This window comes from Protopterus annectens, chromosome 8.part0 (assembly GCF_019279795.1).
Source record: "Protopterus annectens isolate FY-2018-M chromosome 8.part0, PAN1.0, whole genome shotgun sequence".
Lineage (NCBI taxonomy): Eukaryota > Metazoa > Chordata > Ceratodontiformes > Protopteridae > Protopterus > Protopterus annectens.
In genome coordinates this window covers 709,442,599-709,463,419 of record NC_056741.1, presented here as the reverse complement: position 1 = coordinate 709,463,419, position 20,821 = coordinate 709,442,599, and the positions used below count along the sequence as shown (strand labels likewise).

Sequence of the window (20,821 nt, the reverse complement as noted above, 5' to 3'; positions counted from 1 at the left end):
CATACTCTGGGGCTAGAGGAGAGAGCAGGATTTTAAAGAACAAATGATTGGTTAGAGTATATCAACCAAATGTAATCTGTAATAACATGGCATGCCTTCTTTGAGCGTTGGGTACTTCTTGGCTGGGCAACCCCATGAATGGAACAGTGGCTCCGCGGGTGGAAGCAAGCAACATGCAAATAAAATTATAAACGCTTGTATCATTTTAATTTTTGTTGAAAGGGCTGTAAGAAGAGTCAGTACATTAATTTACCCTAAAAGAGGCGGCAAAGCCTTTGACTGTGGATGACTGAAAACAGAATCAAATATTGGTATTAAGAGATGTCAACAACAAAGTAACAATAGTGAATGTGAATGGTCTTATATGTTTATACAACTGCAACAGAAGATGCTCACATATTTGCAAAAACTTAACAGACAACTGATAACTTTGCAGGATACATACTTGGATAAGAAGCAACAAGAAGGGATGGCTAGGAAAGGGTACCAGTAAGGTTACTCAGAAGAATACCAAGAAGCAAGACTGAGAGAAGTCAATTTTAATAAAAAGGGTATCCAAGGTCAAATCTATTTACCTTTTGGGAAATCAACCATCTGGGTTAATTACCATGTTGATAATACAATCCTAACAGTCGACCCAGTGGTCAGGGATCTGGGTATGCACATGGACAGTAGCCTTACCTTTGACCACCATGTGGCCATAGTAGTGAAGAATTCCTTTCATGTTGCACAACTTACAAGTAAAGGCATGGCATCTAGGTCCAAAGAGGTCATTATCCACTGTACTCTACCCTTATCAGACCAATCAGAACACAATGCTTCCTTTGGTATCTACTTGACCAGGCATATGCAGCAACTAAAATGACCTCAAAGGTTCCTTACAAAAAGGATACATGTCATAACAAACCTGTCCTATGCAGAGCGCCTTAAAGCTCTTTCTCTCTACGCAGTCTCCTACAGATTGCTGAGGGGCGATTTATGCCTGGCTTACACACTTATGAATTTCTTTAGACATTTATAAGTCAAAGAATACCAGAAATACAAGGTCTAGGGACCTGAATTCTGTCTGCGATATAAACAGAACATGCTGAAGAGAGAGATACATGTCCCAGAGACTGACCCTCTTATGGAACACAGTCTTCCACATCCAAGTGAAGCTGAATTCATCTACTACCCAGTTTAAGCACAACCTAGACAAGTGGATGGGAAATAGCAAATTTACACTGGGCCTGGCACCCATGTCCCTTATGGGCAGAGGTAGCTTATAAATGCTTGGCCCTCAATGTCCTATTTGGATGCAGGGCATCGTTATTCTTTTGGGAAAACTTGGCTAGGCTTAGAAAGCCCCCTTGGGTCATTAGCACTGAAATAGTCTATAAATCAAAGAAAAGAAAGATCCACAGGAGAGGTCCATGTTAATTAAGGGCTGCTGGTAAGGAAAAAAATAATCTTAGCCAATATTAACACACTTCCAAAAAAGGGCAGAATTAAAGACATCACTAAACATGGCGATTAGTTTTTCAGCAAAGAACATTAAGGAGAAGAGGAATCAGAATTTGATCTGCACAAAAGACAACATATCAGGATACCACAGAAAGGGAGCTTCGCAAAAGACGGGAGATACTTGACCAGTTACTTGAAATCTTTGGTCTGGAGGATGTTTTTTTATTTTTTTCTTCTAGCTGAGAACCAAGAGGAGTGCACATATTTCTTCCCAAATCATGGAAACTAAGCATCAGTGTACAGTGTCTAGATATCACAGGAACATACCTTCAGGATATCCCTATTAGATCATGTCCCTGTTCTACTGCATGTAATGATGCAGGGGGACAGAATTAAAGAATGACACTGGTATTTCCAAGCACACTTTCAAGAAGGATGTTTTTAAACAACTGAATATTAGACAAACTACAAGAATTACTGAACAGGATGGATACAAATATTTTTATTTTGCTAAAATTTATAAAGCAGGGTACAACACTGATCAAATGTGTCTAATTTCAATCTCAGCCCAGGAAACAAGTCAACATTATATTTTAGTAATAGAAAAGGTATATGGATCAATAGTATGCAACTAATATCAACAATCAAGAATGTAAGCGAATGTACAGTAGTAACTATTACTTACAATACATTCAAAACAATTAAGGTTAAGGAAGCAAGACAGTATATTCAGTAATGCATTAAGTGAGTGAGAATGATAGATCAGGTGAAATGGAGTGAATACATAAAAAGCTGTCAGAAAATAGGTTGAACCCAAAGCTTTTTAGGGTTTATACAGATTTCCAAGATGGCTGTGCACTCAGTAGCAAACTGATTAGAGCTCTTCCAGTGTGAAAACTGTAAGTGGTTAAAATAGTTAAGAGTTGTTAATTTGAGTAAATGTCAGTTAATAGCTAGTCATACACTGCCTGGATGCCAGCAAAGACATTTGGATAAAATAAAATAAAATCAAAAGAAAAGGAGAAAAAAAAGACTGGGCAGGGAGAATCATGCAGATGATCAGCAAAAAGCAGTTCAAGTTTCAGCTTTTGTACAGCAGACAGCTTTCAGTAATTTAGAAGAAAAAAATAAATTTAATGCACTTAAGAGTTATTTAAAATAAGTGAGACACTGGAGAAATTAAGTCAAATGACAAAAGGCTGAAAAGAAGAAACTTTAAATAACTATTCAGATGAGCTGACAACCCCAGAGAAATCAGAGGATGAAATGATGGGAAGATTGGCTGAATACGAAGTTTCTCAAGAGTAGTCAGACAACAGAGCATGCAAAGAAAAACAGATTTTTAGCTATAAAAGGAAAACTGGAAGGAACAGACATCATTAATTTTATGAAAGTACAAATAGGCAACTAGACTGGCATTTCACAGCAATATTTGACAACTGAGATGTACAGACTGCATGCTCCAAATCTGCCAAAAGAAAGAAGCTTAGACCTTTGTTAGCAAATATGAAATCATACCAGCAGAAAGAGCTCGTCTTGGCTAAACCATGGCAGAAAAGAATATTAAAATTTGAGGACACCAGAATGTTTGCTTAAAATATTTATTCATTGTACACCAGGTAGAAGAGAAGCATGTTTTTAACCCTGCAATTAGAGAATGTTGAGAGGCAGGTGTGAGACTCAAGATGCATTAAACAGATACAGATTATATTCGTAAAAGTATTCTAAGAACTAAGCCAATATGAAAATGAAGAAAGGAGATTTTGCCAATAGGGATGGCTGTAATTAGAAGTGCAGAGAATAGACCTGAGGGGAGAAAACTAACAAAGGAAACAAGATATTGGGGGAGCAAATGACTAAAAAGAGAAAGGTAAGAGTGGGATGAGGCCAAGAAGAAGTTTAGATTGCAGTCAGTCTAAGGACTGGCTTATCTACCGGAGCCTGATATCAGAATATAGGCAAACAGAAAGGGACAAGGGAGTCATAAGTGTAAGACCTGCTCTAGTATACAGTTTTTATCTCAGTCTAAAAGAGGAACTAAGTTTAAAAAAACGAAGCATTAGAAGGGCATATAAAATACTGCACAACTGTAAGAATTAATCATAGTAGTTTAGAAAATATTTGGAAGACAGAGGTAAAAAGCAATTTAAAAGGGAACAATGGGAGGATATGTATGGCTCCAAATTATGTCACAAAATCCAAAACGTGTAAGATTTTTTGCATTGAAGTATTTGCATAGGTATTTTTATTTCCATGCAGATTTCAAAGAATTTTTCCTCAGGCAGCAAAGATTTGAGATGTGATGGAGAAGAAAGAGGTAACTATGAGCATGTGCTTTGGAAGTGTAATGAAGTGGCAGATTTAAAAAAAAAATCTTTACAGAGTACTCTTGTCAGAAATATTGGGGGCACTGGATTTGAACTGCTTAGGCATAGTAAGGCCTTGTTAAGTTTAATGTTGTTGGCTGCTGAGAAAAGTAATTCCTAGAAAATGGAAATCTAAGTCTAAACCAACTGTATTTGAAGCACTGATTATTATAAAAGGGATAAAAGAACTGGAAGAGAGATCTTTAAAAAAGGAAAAAAGCAAATTACATAGAAATAAATGGATATGTGCAGAATAATGTTGGATAATAACGGAGGCATGAGGTTTAAGGAAAGGCAGGCATTGAACAAATTACATAATGTTGGACTGATGATAGATATAAAGAAAGAAAACATATGTGATGTATAGGGGACTTTCATATCATCGAAACATCAAAAGTTTAAAAACACACAAACACCAGGAAGATCGTATTTTCTCTCTGGATAAGTAACCATTTGGCCACCAACAAATAAAATACAAATGTAACCAAATTAATCCTGCCAAATAGGGGGCCTTTGTCCCCCACCCTCCCCAACTAAATATACAAACTTCGAGATCGCACAGCAGTAGAGCAAAGGGTAAAGTTCACCCATGGTGGCCAAGTGCCCTACCATAATGGAAAAGCTGCACATCCGCAAATCAAATGGGACAATAGTCACTCGCTCCAGGGCTCTCAACCTAGCCTGTGACATTAACAGAACATGCTGGAGAGATGGATATAGATACATCTCCCAGAGATTGCCACTCCTCTGGAATAAACTCCCAATTCACGTGAAGCAGTGCTCCTCAATGAGCCTATTCAAGCGTAAACTAGACAACTGGATGGGAGACTGCAAATTCACTCTCAGGGGTGGCACCTACTTCCCTCATGGACAAGGGTGGTCTGTGCTGATCATATATTGGCTATGTGAATAATGACTATCTAACCAAAGTCAATTTGGGAACATGGGTATAACATGGCTAGGCTTGTAAAGGGCCAGAGGGCCATTAGCCTAGTAACCTCCTATGAACCTATAAATGGTTACTTACCTGGAGAGAATACACAATGTTCTGGGTGTCCGTGTTTTTAAATTTTCGACACTGTCATCTTGATGGTATTAAAGTCAATGAAATGGTAAGTCAACTAGATGAAGGGGACCCGATGTATAATGTATGTAAATGGGAAAAAATTAATATGGTTTATCATCTTTCCTGTTAATGTATATCTGCCTAAGTCTAAGTGATAATTTAATATTGTTTATAGACAAGATGCTATAACCATCTGTCTTAAGAACAATTTTCCCTGGAGACTCAAATACATTTTTAGATACAGAATGGACTAATGACAAAAAAAAATGGTTTAGCTAACAAAGCATGAATCAGCAAGTTGAAGTGGACTCAGCTTCTTATTCATCTGAAAGAAATAAATCCATCTATTTCTCAGTGATGTTTTTTTTTTTCCATTGTTCCAAAGGAAAATGTCTGAACAACAGAAAAAAGGCCAGGAACTAACTGGAAGACTCAGAGGTACCATGTTTTTAAACCAGAGACCAATGTTTGGAAGTCAAAATAATGATGAAGACAACAAGCAATGATGTGAAATTAGTGAAAAAAAAGAGAGGACTGTAAAGTGTCATGCTCATTAGGTGCACTTCAAACGTAAGAACTGAGGTCCTGCAGGAACTGGCTGAAAAAAGACTGGAAGTTTGCTGACTGTCTAACAGTGGGAAGACTAAAGCATAATCTTCAATTAATGAATGTTCAGAAGTACAATGAGGGGACGGAAAAGTATTGTCTACTTAAAATTAACTGCATAACAACATTTCTTGATAAATTTAATGCCACATTTAAAGTAGTTCTGTATGGTACTCTTAAGCATTTTAAATGTGAGGTAGAGTTATCAGTGTCTGCTGTTTCTGCTACTGATAAAGAAAGTATTTTTTCTTAACTGTACTGTATTCTGGCTTTTCACTGCAACAAGATAAGAAAGAATAGAAATAATCAGTATAATATTGCAATCCTGGGCCACTGGGGGGTGTAAAAGTGTATTGATCATATTATATATATATATATATATATATATATATATATATATATATATATGTAAGAAAATACAATTCATCTTTTTATATAGGTGAAAGTATTGACCAATGTTCTTAGTTTAAACTAAAGACAAGAAAATTGTTAACGCAAAAAGCTAGGGGAAAACAGAAGTAAACATGAAAAGCATGAACAGCAGTTCATTTTAGCATTTGTAAGTTAGTAGCTGATTATCTCCCATTAGCACCTGTTTTTTAGTTGACAACAAGGAGCAAAACAAGTTTAAGCAATTAATCATGAGTGGTATGACCAGTGTGCTTTCAATGAACTATGCAAGTGTTCTTCGTTCTTTCATTTGCAAAGGAAATAGCTTTGTTTTTTTTTCTTTTTCTCTCCACAAGCGCAAATGCTTTCATTTGGAGACAATGAGTTTAATGGTTCCAACAATTAATCATGAAAGGTCTGAACAATCCTTTTATGGAATTCTAGGATCTGAATCCTTCTATGTGGCACACCTCATTACTAAGGGTTTTGCATCCAGGAAGAAAGAGATTATTGTCTCCCTCTACTCTTCCCTCATTAGGCCAATCATATAGCACAATGCCCCATTTGGCATGTACCTCACTAGACACCTGCAACAACTGGAGAAGCCACAAAAGTACCTCACAAAGAAGATTCTAGGCCTTAAACACTTGTCCTACATGGACAGACTCAAAAAACTCGAACTATTCTCTCTCATATCGCCTACTCAGAGCCAATCTCTGCCTTACAAAGCCATGTCTGACTCAGCTCTATTAGAAATGCTACATCTAAAGAAATCCCAATCCCTCCGCACCACACACTACAGAGACCTCAACTTCATTACCACAATCAACAGAACGTGCTGGAGGGACAGGTTCATAACACACAGACTGCCCATGCTATGGAATAGACTTCCCATACATGTCAAACAGAGCACCTCACTGGCCCTCTTCAAGAGAAATCTTGATGAGTGGATGGGAAATTGAAAATTCACCCTGGGGATCACTCCAGTGGCTCTACTCGACAGAAGCACTGTAAACTAAGGTCAGGTGGCACAATGCCAGGGTAATCCTATGGGCTAGGTTTATAAAGGCTCCAGGGCTATTAGCCTAGTACACACCTATGAACAATGTGTTTTGAGTGATATGTACAAGTGGCATTATCACCTAGAATTTAAAGGGGAACTGGCAAGCAGTTTAGTGAAAATAAATGACATTTGAAACTATGTGAAGTGAACAGCTTTGCACAAATTTGTCTCCCAAGGTGCCTTAATACTTTAATGTATTAAATTTAACAATGCACAGTATAGTTTACTTATTTAAGGGTAGCCAGTGCATTTTTTCTTAAGGCTAACAACTAAAGTCTACTGATAGCAAGCAAGTTGTACTTCACATATGGGAGCGGAACAGAGATAGGACAAATGGCAGATAGTACTTCTTTAAGTGGAAACATGCTTTAGCATGTGCGTTCACTAAGATTATTCTCACCTTTAGAACAGACACTGCCTGTGGGTGCAGTTGCATATTTGGAACAACTGCCCATATATGGAGGAGTAAAATCCCTTTCTGGAAATTAATATTTATTTTGTGTGTTTGCTGTAAGTTAAAAATATTTTTCATTTGTTTTATGTATTTAGCTTTTGGTTTCTTGGGTGCTTTTACTGAAATGAAAAGTACTGTAAAATGGAACATGGATTCAAACAGAGATGAGAAGTAGCAACTGCCTACAAAATTAGCTAGCCAGACATTAAGTATGTGCATTTAAGTTACAAGTTGAAAATACGTATTCAGAAACTAGTGGCATGTATGAAATGTGAAAGTAATAGCTTACATCAGAATGGCTGTCTTGGCAATACTGACACAAAATGTAACAGGCTTTGCAAGTATGGACAAAAAACAAACACTACTGAATTATATTAAAATATGTAGGGTGCAAGCGGCAATGCGACAGGAGGTCCATCTGGAGATTAATGAGCATGTGAATTTGACAAAGAATGACTTTCAGGATGGATATTCAATACAGTTGTCAAGAATTAAAAAAGAGCAACAATAATACTTTTGTGGCAGGCACTCCAACAGTGACAGAAGAGGAAGATAACACAACAATAGCATACTTGTGGCTTTAACCAGGAAATATTATCTGTGTGTGGGAAGTGGAACCTGCTTTGCAACAGTAAGAAAGTATTAGGAAGATCAGGAAGGAAAATATCCAAAAAGAAGATTTCTGAATAAATATAAGAAAATATTTGGTATGGAAGTTGTGAATTCAGACAAAATTGATGGAAAGGTATCCAGAAATGGGGGAACACAATGTAATTAAATACCTAACGGTCTGGTTGGGCCATACAAATCAGGTTTCAAGACAGGGGTCTAAAAAGGAAATGAAGCAGAAGATTAAAGGAAGCTTGGGGAGGAGGACATTACTACATATGGACTTCAATCAGAAGGTACAAGCAATGCAGCGGTATGTTCTCTCTTACATTCTTTATTAAGGCATACAATAAACCTGGTCTGAATTTTGGATGGTCCATCAACAGGTGTCATACATTTGAAAAAAACTAAACCACCAGTCTTTTTATTAAGTTTTCTTTCATATGAGTTTTTTTATGCTATTTATTTCTGTTATTTATTCTCCTATTAAACAATTCACTCACATCCTTTACGCCCACATGTGCTATAAAAAAGGAACAATGCTTAGCCAGCCCTTTCTTGTTCAGGGAAGTTAAAGAACTTAAACTATGATATCGCAAACAATCTTAAATACTCTACAAACCAGGATTAATTCTGGCAACCATTAGCCAGTGTAAAAGTGGGTATGGCACTCTGACTTTACAATCAATCAATTTTTGATACACTGTTTATCAAGGTTTTATATATCAGCAAGACTTTCTGAATTAACACATTTTCTAATGAGGCTTCTGGTCCGAAGCAAAAGAGCTTCTACTATTTTTCTTCACTGAAGTATTATTTTCTATGTCATGATTCATTGTGATCAGCTGATCTCCAAATGGAACACTGTGCCCCACATCAGAAGAAAATATATCAGTTAAGTTATATGTCCTGGAAAAGTGGAAAGAGCCCAAAGTTTTCCATGTTCTGATTCTGTGGCAGCTGCTATTTACTGATTTCTCTTGTGCCACCTTTCACATTTTGAAAAAAAAAATAAGAAGTGCAATAACAATATCATTGTGATAAATGCTCCAATGTGATGGGGTTTCTGTTGAACAGCAGCAAGTCCAGTCAGCCCACTTATACAAACTGATGACTAGCCTTTCCATTAAGCCTGAGTGCTAGTCTGGACCAATCATTGTACAGCATCAGTCAAACTAACCTCCAGCGGCAAAAGCTGTCTTCCATCACATCCCTTTTTCTGAAGCATTTAAACATGCCAACTAAATGTACTCTCATTTAATAAAAATGCATTTGATGAAGTCTATTGGACTTAAGCGCCAATAAGAAAACTCAATAAACCTGAGAGCATTAAGGAGCAATCAGTTTGCCCCATGTTTTTATTTTTAGCTTTTACAGGTTCATAGGTATGTACTAGGCTAATGGCCCTGGAGCCTTTACAAGCCTAACCCATAGGATTACCCTGGCATCATGCCACCCAACCTTAGTTCCCAGTGTCTCTGTCGAGTAGAACCACTGAAGTGATCCCCGGGATGAATTTTCTATCCACTCATCAAGATTTCTCTTGAAGACGGCCAATGAGGTGCTCTGTTTGACATGTATGGGAAGTCTATTCCATAGCATGGGCAGTCTCTGTGTTATGAAACTGTCCCTCCAGCTTGTTCTGTTGATTGTAGTAATGAGGTTAAGGTCTCTGGAGTGTGTGGTGCGGAGGGATTGGGATATCTTTAGATGTAGCATTTCTAATAGAGCTGGGTCAGACATGGCTTTGTCCTAAGTCAAGCACAGATTGCCTCTAAGCAGGCGATATGAGACGGAGAATAGTTGGGAGTTTTTTCAGTCTGTACATATAGGACAAGTGTTTAAGGCCTAGGATCCTCTTGTGGCCTCTCCAGTTGTTGCAGGTGTCTAGTGATTTACATGCCAAATGGGGCATTGTACTCGATGATTGACCTAATGAGGGAAGAGTAGAGGGAGACAATGACCTCTTTCTTCCTGGATGCAAAACCCTTAGTAAGATGTGCCACATAGAAGGACTTTCTGACCACAGTGGCAATGTGGTGGTCAAAAGAGAGGTGGCTGTCAACCTGTGTTCCCAGACATCTTACAACTCCTTCTGTGTTCAGTGGAGTACCATCGATGTGGTAATTCATGGGAACCAGGTTTTTCCAAAAGGGGATGATGACATTTTTTGGCATTGAGCTTAAGGCCATGGTTCTGACACCAGTCATTGGCCTCAGTGAGGCCTTTCTGTAGGATGTCAACATCACTTGGGGAGTTAATAATAGCTCTCAACTTGCAATCATCTGCAAACATGGTCATCCAGAGTCCCTTCGTGTTGGCCTGGACTTCAGAGAAGTAGATACCAATCAGGAGAGGACCCAGGACCGAACCCTGTGGGACCCCACTAGTAACAGGTCGGCAGACTGACTTGAAGTCAGAGCCCACAGTGTGAAAGTAGCTATCTGTGAGCCAGTTTGCAACTCACCTACTAATACATGTGCTAATGCCTTGCTCAGTGAGTTTTTCTATGATTCCTGAGTGGGGAATGGTATCAAAGGCGTTGGTCAGATCAAGGTAGGCTGTATGAACCACCTTCCCTTCATCCACAGCTCTGGTGAATGACTCAAGGTCATCAACCAGAATGAGCAAACATGATCTACCCTTCACAAAACCAAACTGTGTGGGATTTCAGAGTTTGGAGATTCCCTATATCCTTGTTTATTAGGTCCATGATGATGCATTCCATAGCTTTGTATATCAGACTCATCAGGCTAATGGGGTGATAGTTCCCAGGGTCTGTAGTCTCTCCTCCTTTGTGGAGAGGCATGACTGTAGCAGTGTGCCATTCGGTAGGGACAAAGCCTAAGGTGAGGCTGTGACTGAACAGGGCACACAGGTGAGGTGCCAGTTCACTCAGTAGTTTATGTAGAACACAGCCAGGGATATTGTCTGGTCCCACAGAAGCTGTATTCTTGGCCTTGGACAGTGCTGTTTTAACCTGTGCAGCAGTAATACTGGGTGCCTGGCAAAATACTGGCATTGTGATTAGTCCTTTGGTGGGGGAGAGAGGGGTAAAGCTGGCACTGAATCTGTCGGCCAGTATATTGGCAATATCTGTTGGCTTGGTATAGGAGGTACCATTAAGTACCTCATAGGAAAATCTGGATATTACCATGGAGATTCTTTACATAACTATAGAAGGCCTTGTGATTGTCTTTACTATCTGCTGCAATTCTGTTTTCATAGCTAGCTTTAGAGGATTTGATGCAGAATCTCAACTTTTTGTTGAGGCTGACAAGGGAGTTTTTCCAGTCTTGGGACTTCACCTTACTCTGCATCAGTATCCTCCTCCTGTTGCATAATTTGTTTATGGCAGGGGACCACCAGAGTGGCTTCCTTTTTATGGAAGCGAGTGTCTTGGTTCTACTGGGTATGGCGAGATCCAAGCATTTGTGTACATGTTCGTACAGTGCACTGGTGTATGATTCGGCGGTCATGCATCTATTATCCATTTGCATGGGTGCCGTGAAGTTAGTCACCTCTGTTTTTAGGAGTCCAAAGTTAGCTTTGGAAAAGTTTTTCATGGTAGTTACCTTTGAGGTGGTGGTGGTGGTGGGGGGGGGGGGATGTGGATTTCCAAGGTGATTAGTTTGTGGTCAGATATAACCAGGGAGAAGCTGACTATTGGTGTAGAGCAACAGTAGCCCATGTCAGTAATGACCAGGTCAAGGATGTTGCTACCTCTAGTGTGGGTGACAATGAGCTGGTCCAGAGCGTTGGAATTAATGAATTCCAGGAAATGTTGGGCACTTGTATTGGTACATGAATAGTTTTCCCAGTTAATGGAGGGGTAGTTGGAAGTCGCCCAGTATGAGAGTGATAGGTTGGACCTTAATATTCTCCAGGGTGCTTAGGAACGTGGAGTGCGAGTCTTGGGACATGGTTGGGGAGCTACAGCAGGCGACATGAATTACTATCTTACCCAATGTTAGCTGCATCTGAAGTATCTCTGATGCATTATGTTAGGCTACCAGTCTGGAGGTGTGCGCATCCTTTATGAATATGGAAACACCACCGCCTTTGGAACTTCGGTCCAAGCTCTGGGGCCGAAAGGTATGGAATGAGTTATAGCCTGGTAATGCAGGGGTGCTTTCTGCTGCCTTGAACCAGGTCTCTTTTTACAGTACAAATGTCAATGTTCTCCATTTAACAGAGTGCTTCGAGCGAGTGCATTTTGAGATTTAGACGTCTAGCATTGCGCAGCATGACCCTTAGACTGCATTTGTTTGTAGCTGTTACGGTGGTAATTTGGTCTTTGGAACACTGCCTAAAAAGGCACTATAGGGGTGGCAAGAGCATCTGGAAGCCCAGGGGTGACAGATGCAGGCCATCTCTGGCAAAGCATCGAGGTAAGTCAGTCATGTCATCTCAAGCAGACAGATACTGGATCCCCTTAGAATGACACCAGAAACTTAGCCAATTGTTCAAATCAATCATTTTCTGCTTGTACTGTGGTATCATTCTGGGAGATGGTAGGAGGTTGCTCAGGCAGAGGGTCATACCCGCCTGGGCTACATAATCCGAGAACTCCTCCATGTCTCTCTTCATGTAGTCCAGGGAGGTATGTCTCAGGTCATTCACACCCACATGTACAATGACAGAGTCATATTTGTACCTGTTGTTGAGGGAACTGAGTGCGTGCATTATGTGGCAGATCCTGTCACTTGACAGGCAGCTGGCTGTTTGTTCTTCTTTCAGCTTTTCCCGGTTAGGGGGTCGCCACAGTGGAACTCCGGTCCGCTAATGATTAGCAGTAGATTTTTACGGTGACAGCTCAACGCCCAACCTTCAACGAAGGCATGCCCATTCATGCATGTCTTTCGAACACCACTCGACTGCAGGGAGGACATGCAGACTCCACACAGAAAGTGCTCCAGCTGAGAATCGAACGGGAGAACCTCTTTCTGTGAGGTGACAACGCTACCGCTGCACCACCGTGGCTTAATGACAGGCAGCTGACTGTTACTTTCTCCTTATTCAACCGAGTGAGTGAAACACCAATGTGCCTCACTATGGAGTCACCTATGACTAGTGTGTTGGGCATGCTGTTTTGCCTTAGGGGCTTTGGTTAGGTGGCACACTGTTTAGGAGAGTTGTGTGTCTCGTGATTAGTGTGTTGTGGTGGTCGAGAGTGTTTCTGCCTTGGAAGTCTCTGCTGTTTGGGTAGATTTTTATTGAAGCCTCCATGAAGGTGAGTATGTGGTTTGTGTTTTTATGTGAAGCCAGCACTGGTGTGTGTTCTGGAGGGCTGTGTGTTCCAAGTCGTGTGGTGTTAGTGTTGACCTTCTCCTCTTGGCCAGCTATTCCGGTCTTGGCTGGAGAGTGCGTGGCTTCCACTTTGGATATACAAGTGCATCTCTTGCAAGTCTGAGTGTTGGGAGGTAAGAGAAGAGGGTTGTTAGTGTACATGAGGCAGTTACTAAATTACCACAGGATGCCCAAGTTCACCAGATTAATAGGGGAAAGCACAGGGAACTGACCTTTAGACATGCCTGGTGTGGTGTGCATAAATAATAAGTACTGGACCTGTTTCTTTGTAGAACGTTTAGTGCTGGTAGCACTTTTGTGCGCTACAATAATTGCTGCAAGATGTCTGGTAAAGTGCTAGACTAATAAGTTAGTAAAAGTTTAGACAGAAACTTTTGGAGAACTGTCAGTTTACAAGAATTCCACTGTACACTGATCAAGAATCTGACAGGATCTACCAGCATAATTGCTTTTCCTTCAGTAGTTTCACTACATTCTTTGTATGGGATAGTTTTTTTCTAGCACCCACATGAGATAAGACGACTGTGCAAGTTGCAGGCTTCAATGACAGATTTTTATGGTGGGAGTAGAAACTGAATGAGCTGACAAATAACACAGTTACCAACCTGCAGAGGTGGAGTGGCAGTCCTCAATCTCACTTCGTACATGAAAACTATCCAGTTTTCTTTTGGGGCAAATGCCATGCAGTTGGCTACAGGGTAAGATGGTAAGACACATTACTAAAATGATTCCCACAGCTAGGAAGGGATGACTTACTCAAAGTTATATTGGGAAGGGTGGGCCAGGGCCATGTACCCATTCATGTTTGATGTGGTAGATAAATAGATAAGTGCAATTTTTCAGGCACACAGACTGCGGGAGTACGCACAGAATATTTTCCAGATTAGTGGTAGACTTGGGAATAAAGAGGGGGATTGTAGGGGTGGACAAGGAAACCAATCCCTCTACTGCCCTGCCCTCTCTACCTTAATCTCTCCCTATATTCCCAAACGCGGCCTACGTAGTGCCAAACAAAACTTGCTTACTGGAAGTATATAAGCCCCTGAAACAAATAGGTAAACTTCTGTACAGTCATGGAGTTGCCAACTCCTGGAATAAACTACCCCCAGACCTAATAGCTGCCACTAATGGCTTCCTATTAAAAAAAATGCTAAAAGATTATATGCACAAAACATGGTCTTGCCCTTGCCCTACTCCAACCTGATATAGTTTCTCCTCATCCCTCCTCTCCTCCTCTATTTCTCCACTAATACTCTGAAATTTCTGTCTTCTCCTGGCAGGCCCATTTTATCAAAATGTAGACGTTATTTACATGTCACATTTTAACTTGTTCTTTAACTGCCTACCGTTAACTATCCTGTCACTCTCAGTTTCTATGTAACAATCCTAAGACTTCTGACTAGTCGCCTGTTTTATTGCTGGTAAAGCTTAATTCTACGTCTGTTTTACTGCTGGCATAGCTTAAATCTACCATGCTTTTATTAATGTTGTCTGTTTTACTGCTGGTATAGCTTAAATCTACCATGCTTTTACCAATATTATTCTCTGCAGTCAATGTCAAATTATTTTTTCTTCTGTTCATGTATTTTTTTGTACTGTTTAAACTTTTTTTGCATTGCTTATACAATTTTGTACTGTTTAAACTATGTTGTATTGTTTATAATTTTTATATTTTGGAGCTTTTCTCCTCGGGTCTCTGCTGAAAAGGGGCTTTCCTGCTCAGTCAGACTAACCCAGTTAACACATTTCAAATAAATAAATAAAACAAGGTTAGGATGAGGAAAAGGTCTTGGGAACAGGATAATACTTTAAGAGGAAGAGGAGGAGATATTAAGTCTTCTGGCATATCTACACTTGAAATTCTAGGCTTTAAGATGGAGAAGCAGGCAAGAATCTCAGGATTCAGGTAGTACAGAAGAACTCACTGGGACTGGAAAAGTGGGTGACACAGATGGAATGCTGATGCAGGTAAAAGTCCCCAGAATGTACAGCATGATGCAAAAGGAAGATGAACAGTGATTAACAAGATAATGGGGTAGTGGAAACATTTGTTGAGAACACAAATACATGCAGGGGGGTGTGAAGAATTGTGCGTTATTATCAGAGAAGGCAGTTATGTCCAGGAAGTTTAGGATATCTGCACTGGTGTCAACAAGTGTCTACACAAATATTTCTACTCTCCAGAGAAGATACATGAAATGTTTCCAGGAGCAAGTGGTCTACGTTGAAGATGCAACATGGGATAACTAGGTTCCTGGGCACAAGTTTTTTGGAGCTGAGAGGGATTATGTAATTTCAAGCTGTACAGCTGGATGACCTGTTAAAAGATATAGGTAGGGTTGACCTCATAAACAATGAAAAAGTATTTATTGGGAGAAAGTGATGGGAACAACATGGCAACACAAACTGGGGAGATGAAGTAGGTCATTCTCCTACTAGCAAAAAAGGTGGAAAGCCTGACTATAAAAATAATTAATTCATTTAGTGAAGGAACAGAGCAAAAATAGGAAAGGATGTTAAATTCACTAGACACTGGCGGTCATGGCCGAGATACTTAGATAAAATAGGGTGGAACAATTAAAGTAGCAAATATGACTTGATAGGTGACCAGGATTTCTAAAAGTGGTTTGTTAAAAGACAGGATTAGCTACATAGGAGCTAACACCTGTACGACTTATTACAACTGGATGGATGTCAAGTGTCTGACAGGATAAATGTGAGGGATGCCAAGTCAATAAACGAAAGGCCAGAAGAATGACAAGGGTCAACTTCACAAGAGAAACAAAGGCAACCTCGGATATAAGCTGAACAGCTTTAACATGGGAACACTGGTAATGTAGTGGGACATAACTGGAAATACCATGACATTTTGCTAATTAATATCTGAAGGAGTGTCTATAACAAAGAATGAAACAAGCTCAGACGACTTGATATCTTGACAGCATGAGTGTCAATGATTTTACAAACAGATATGGAATTAATGAATCAGAGAAAAGGAGACTGATAAATCATGAAAATAATGTATACACTCCGATAGATTATGTTATCTGCGAGTTAGTTTATAAACCACCAGTGAGGGTGTACTCTTTTTTTTTTTTTTCTTGATTACTAAAAGTACATAAATGAAAACTGTAATCCCTAGCAGTGGGTTGAAACCAAAGGTTAAATTCAGGGAAATTAATATGTTGCTTTAAAGATATGCATCAGCCTAAGGAAGGTATTGGTCGGCTTGCATGAGGATTTCACAATATTTGTACTACAGATTATTTGAGTCCGTCAATAAATGCTGAAATAAAAAAAAAAAAGGCTTCTCACCTAATGACCTTTGGAATGTTAAAAGTCACAAAGTGGTATGTCGTTCTTCTGTTGTCCTCCTCACATTGAGTCTTAGGTTCTTGAACTCTAATCTCATCCTGAGCCTGCAACATAATTAAATCCTTCATCAAAATCAGTTTAATATAAAATCAATCACAAACACCCTCAGCAAGTCTGTTTTGCTAACCAGGGTAGAACTGTATCTTTCTGTTTTATGCAGTTATGCATCTGAAAAAAAATGTACTGCCTGCAAACTTACAGCATCAGCATCTCTGTTTTATTATGTCTTTATATTTTGAGTGTTATGAATTTGTATTCAATCTGATAGAATTACCCAGGCTGTGGTAATCAGTACACTACTCCAAGTAAACATAGACAGACAGATAAAAACATACACACATTTTGCTAATAAATATAAAGCACATGGAGTTGTGAGAGCGCCTATATAAATAAGCATGCATTTTAGACAAGGATTCAACTTTTTTGTTACTACAAGATGCAGGTAGTCAGAAATAATGCCCTTTCATTTTTATTTATTTATTTTTATAAAAAGTATGAAAGATGAATATAGAAAATAAAACATTTAAAATATAGCAAATACATGGGCATAAAAAAAAAGATGCAAGAAGAATATAGAAAATAAGCTAAAGCTAGTGCTGTCTATAAATTAGGACAGCAAAAACTCTTAAGGCCAGTCTAGGTTGGATATCAAGTCAAACCCAAAACGTTCTTGAAACTCTGACAAGAAAAAGCTTTCTCTTTCAGGAGGGAAATGTTGTGATATTAAAGTTCTTTGGAAAACAATGAAATCCAGGATTTAATGTCATGGCATCAAACACCAGAATAAACCCATGTAAAATGAAACAAAACTATTGATAAGCATCATTCAGTTGAAAAAATGCAGTGTTATTGAAAATATAAAGGAAACCTCTAAAACAAAATTCTTTATACAGCAAGCTTCCTACTCCTTTTTATTTGAATATATTAACTCTGTGGTCATACAAGCTTCACAGGGATGCATCTCTAACTGTGACCTAGGCAATCAGGGTTTGATTAGCAGCCCTGGTACTGGAAGAGTCAATAAAGGAGAGGAAGAAAGTGAAGGGGCATGGCCCACTCACCTCTCTTGGGAGGAAGGGAAGGTTGAGGGTGCGTGGGGAACACATAGCAAAGTGCGACCTCTATGGTGGAAACTGAGGACACTACCTCCTGTACCTGAGGAAAGAGAGTGGGACTGCTTGCAGGTAAGGTCCCTTGCAGGAGTGAGTATATACGACAAAAATCCTCATACTACCCTTGATAACTGCCTTAATGATTGCCTTTCTTGGTGGGGAATGTGTAGAGAGAGGGTGATGATTGTCTGGCAACAGGGGTTTCAGACACCAAGATTTACATGTTTGAACATGAAGATGATGTGGATTACGCTAGATAACAGAAAACTTTAAAAGGGTAAAGACTGATTGGCATCTGTTCTATGACCTGTAGCCCCAACAAACAGATGAGAAGGTCCTGATATCAAGAGGCACACAGAGACTGCCTCTGGAACACCTCATCTCCCACAAAACCACCCTGGGTCCAGTTCAACAAGCTGGCATTCCCTTCCTTACAAAGGAAATCACAGGAGTATAACTGGAAGACCACAAGAATTAATTTCACTGGTACAGGTCCATTGCATGGACCCTAGGGGTACTGTAGGGCAACTACACATATCCTGAAACAGGGAAACTGTAAACAGACTATCTGAAGGCCAACATAAGGAAATGACAAACTACATACTCAGGTGCAGGGGGTCCACAGTGTCAGCCGCCAAATGAAAACCCTAAAGTCAAGTTTTCCTGGTGAGACTAAATGGGGAGCTACCCAACTTTATTCTTCCACTACAACCAAGGCAGGCTGGCTTACTGAGTTAGCAATTCCACGGTCCCTTAACAAAGGCAGCTAACTCGAGTATAGGAGCAGCCACAAGGCTACTTGCACTTCAAGAATGGCACATGAAGGGCCTCTACTTTCTCTTGAAGAGAAAGAACACAGACAAAGGTGGGAATGGGCCGTGTTGACTCAGGGAAGGTCAGCTTCTACATAGGAAGGAGCTTGGCAAAGACTGCCACACCTGCCCAAAATGCCCATGCTTTGGTAAATGATGCCTTCCAACAACAAACTGACAGGAAAGACCTCTTCAACCATCATATCACAGGCATGTGGCAATGCCTGCCACCTTGGCCAAAGCATACACTATGAACACCAGAGAGCAACTAAAGTTAGGAGCCACAACTTCGGCACCGATAACAGTCTGAATGAAGTCCTTAGTCCTGGACAGAGGAAGAGCCTTATGCACACCTCGCAAGGACACCAACAAGTGGGACTACAATTCTGACAAATGAGAGACAGCTAATTAACTCCAGATCCAAGTGGCAGAGGACTATACTTTGCTTTCAAATCTGTACCCCTCTAAGGCTACTTTGTTCCCCCACTGAAAAGGGACAAAAAGTAGCTAAAGTCTCAGTGAAGGCCTATTGAGACCACCAGAAAGGCTAGATGAATGAACAAAACCTAGCCTCAGTGAAGGCCTACTGAGACCACCAGAAAGGCTAGATGAATGAACAAAACCTCACTCAAAACTGCTAATGGTCTTCGAGAGGTCTGCTTTATAAGAGTGAAAGAACCTTCAGGCCTCTGACACTGCATTCACAACGACTGGCTAGTGGAAAATGATGTATCAGAAGCACAATAACAACTCCCTGGAACTGCCTGGGACAAAGTTCAGGCAATCCTTCAAGCACTGCAAGACTTGGGTGGGAAAGGCAATGTCCATCCCATGAGGAGGGGAAACAGCCTAGTATTCCAAAGCTTTATCCAGCACATGAATGACTGTCTCCAAGCTTAAAACCTTGGCAGGTCTTCAAGAAAAAGAATTCTCACACTCACCCCAAATACGCAAGATTCAATACTGTACCTAAGCACACATGACAGATCCTTATAAGGTGTTGATTCAATATGGAAGCATTTCATGTATCTAAGGCAGCATGCAAAAAAATACCTGCACTGGACTGGTCCTGGCAATACACCTTAGCCTTTAAGGGTGAAATTTAGCATGTGACTAACTCATAAAACTCATGCAAGCATTTAGATTGCATGCGTGGGCCACACAGCCTGGAATGAGCTCATGCTGTGCCTCTTCTAAAAGGGTTAATCAGTCAGGTAAGGAGGAACCGTTAGGAAAAGGAGCCTTGCCATCAAGCACCCCCTAATTCTCAACAAGACAACTCAAGGAACTCCTCACAGAAATTAGGATGGGCAACTGAGGATCAAACCAATGAGCTGTAGGATGGGTAGAGCTTACAACCTAGGACATAACCCCAAAAATGGGAAGTGTGTGTGATGCGTCTCTCCCAAAGGTGACATCATCCAAAGAATATATGAATGTGACCACTACAACTTAAAAGCTCTAAGAAGCACAAGACTATGCAAAAGTACTTCTAGGAGGAATAGGCTTCACTAGTCCTCCAGCTTCCATAAGCATTAAAGAGACCCTCCTGTCGGGCCTATGAAGACACTCTTTTTAACATCCCTCAGAAATTACAAACCTTCAAAGCAGTAAAAATAAGTCAAAAGGGAAGGACAATGCAGGGCCGCTGTCACTGATTTGAGGGACCCAAATCAGAGCTTTGCATGAGGAAAAGATGAAATGATGGGGGCTGGGAATGATCAGTATTACATAGTCAATGCATGGTGTTGTGGCAACTCTACTTTGGAAACTCGAACTTTCAAAACTTTGAACTTCATACGGTAGAGACTATAACATCAACGTTTTGAAAGTTCAAAACGTGAATAAAAAAGAAATAAATAAAAACAATTTTTTTTAACGTTTATGTTGGGAGGCAAGCCCCCTCACTAATTAAATACACCAACTTGGAGATCACACTACAGTGAAAAGAAAAAGAAGCTATGTACTCACCATAACATTCCATCTGAGTAGTTCTACTTCATTTGTCTTCAACCTGTGGTTACCAGACCCGTATCGGATTCGAGCCGGTAACTTCACTAGCATCTGCTCCGAGCTCCAGGCTCCTCCCCTTAACCATAATACACCACCACTACCTTCCATCCCCCAGATCGAGTATGCTGCAACTTACACTGAGACCCCGACCTCAAAAAACACCTTACACACCTAAATCCAGCTAAAAAGCTGTCCATATGGT

At 40.1% G+C, this 20,821-nt stretch overlaps 1 protein-coding gene across 2 annotated transcripts in view; it reads right to left on the bottom strand.

Moving 5' to 3' along the window:
* GON4L (gon-4 like) overlaps positions 1-20,821 on the bottom strand; it is a 3,426,849-nt gene that overhangs the window by 1,806,419 nt on the left and 1,599,609 nt on the right. For both annotated transcript variants that reach the window (XM_044080158.1, XM_044080159.1), the window contains one exon: positions 16,623-16,726. In XM_044080158.1, the coding sequence (XP_043936093.1) occupies positions 16,623-16,726 (104 nt within the window). The remainder of the gene's footprint in view (positions 1-16,622; positions 16,727-20,821) is intronic.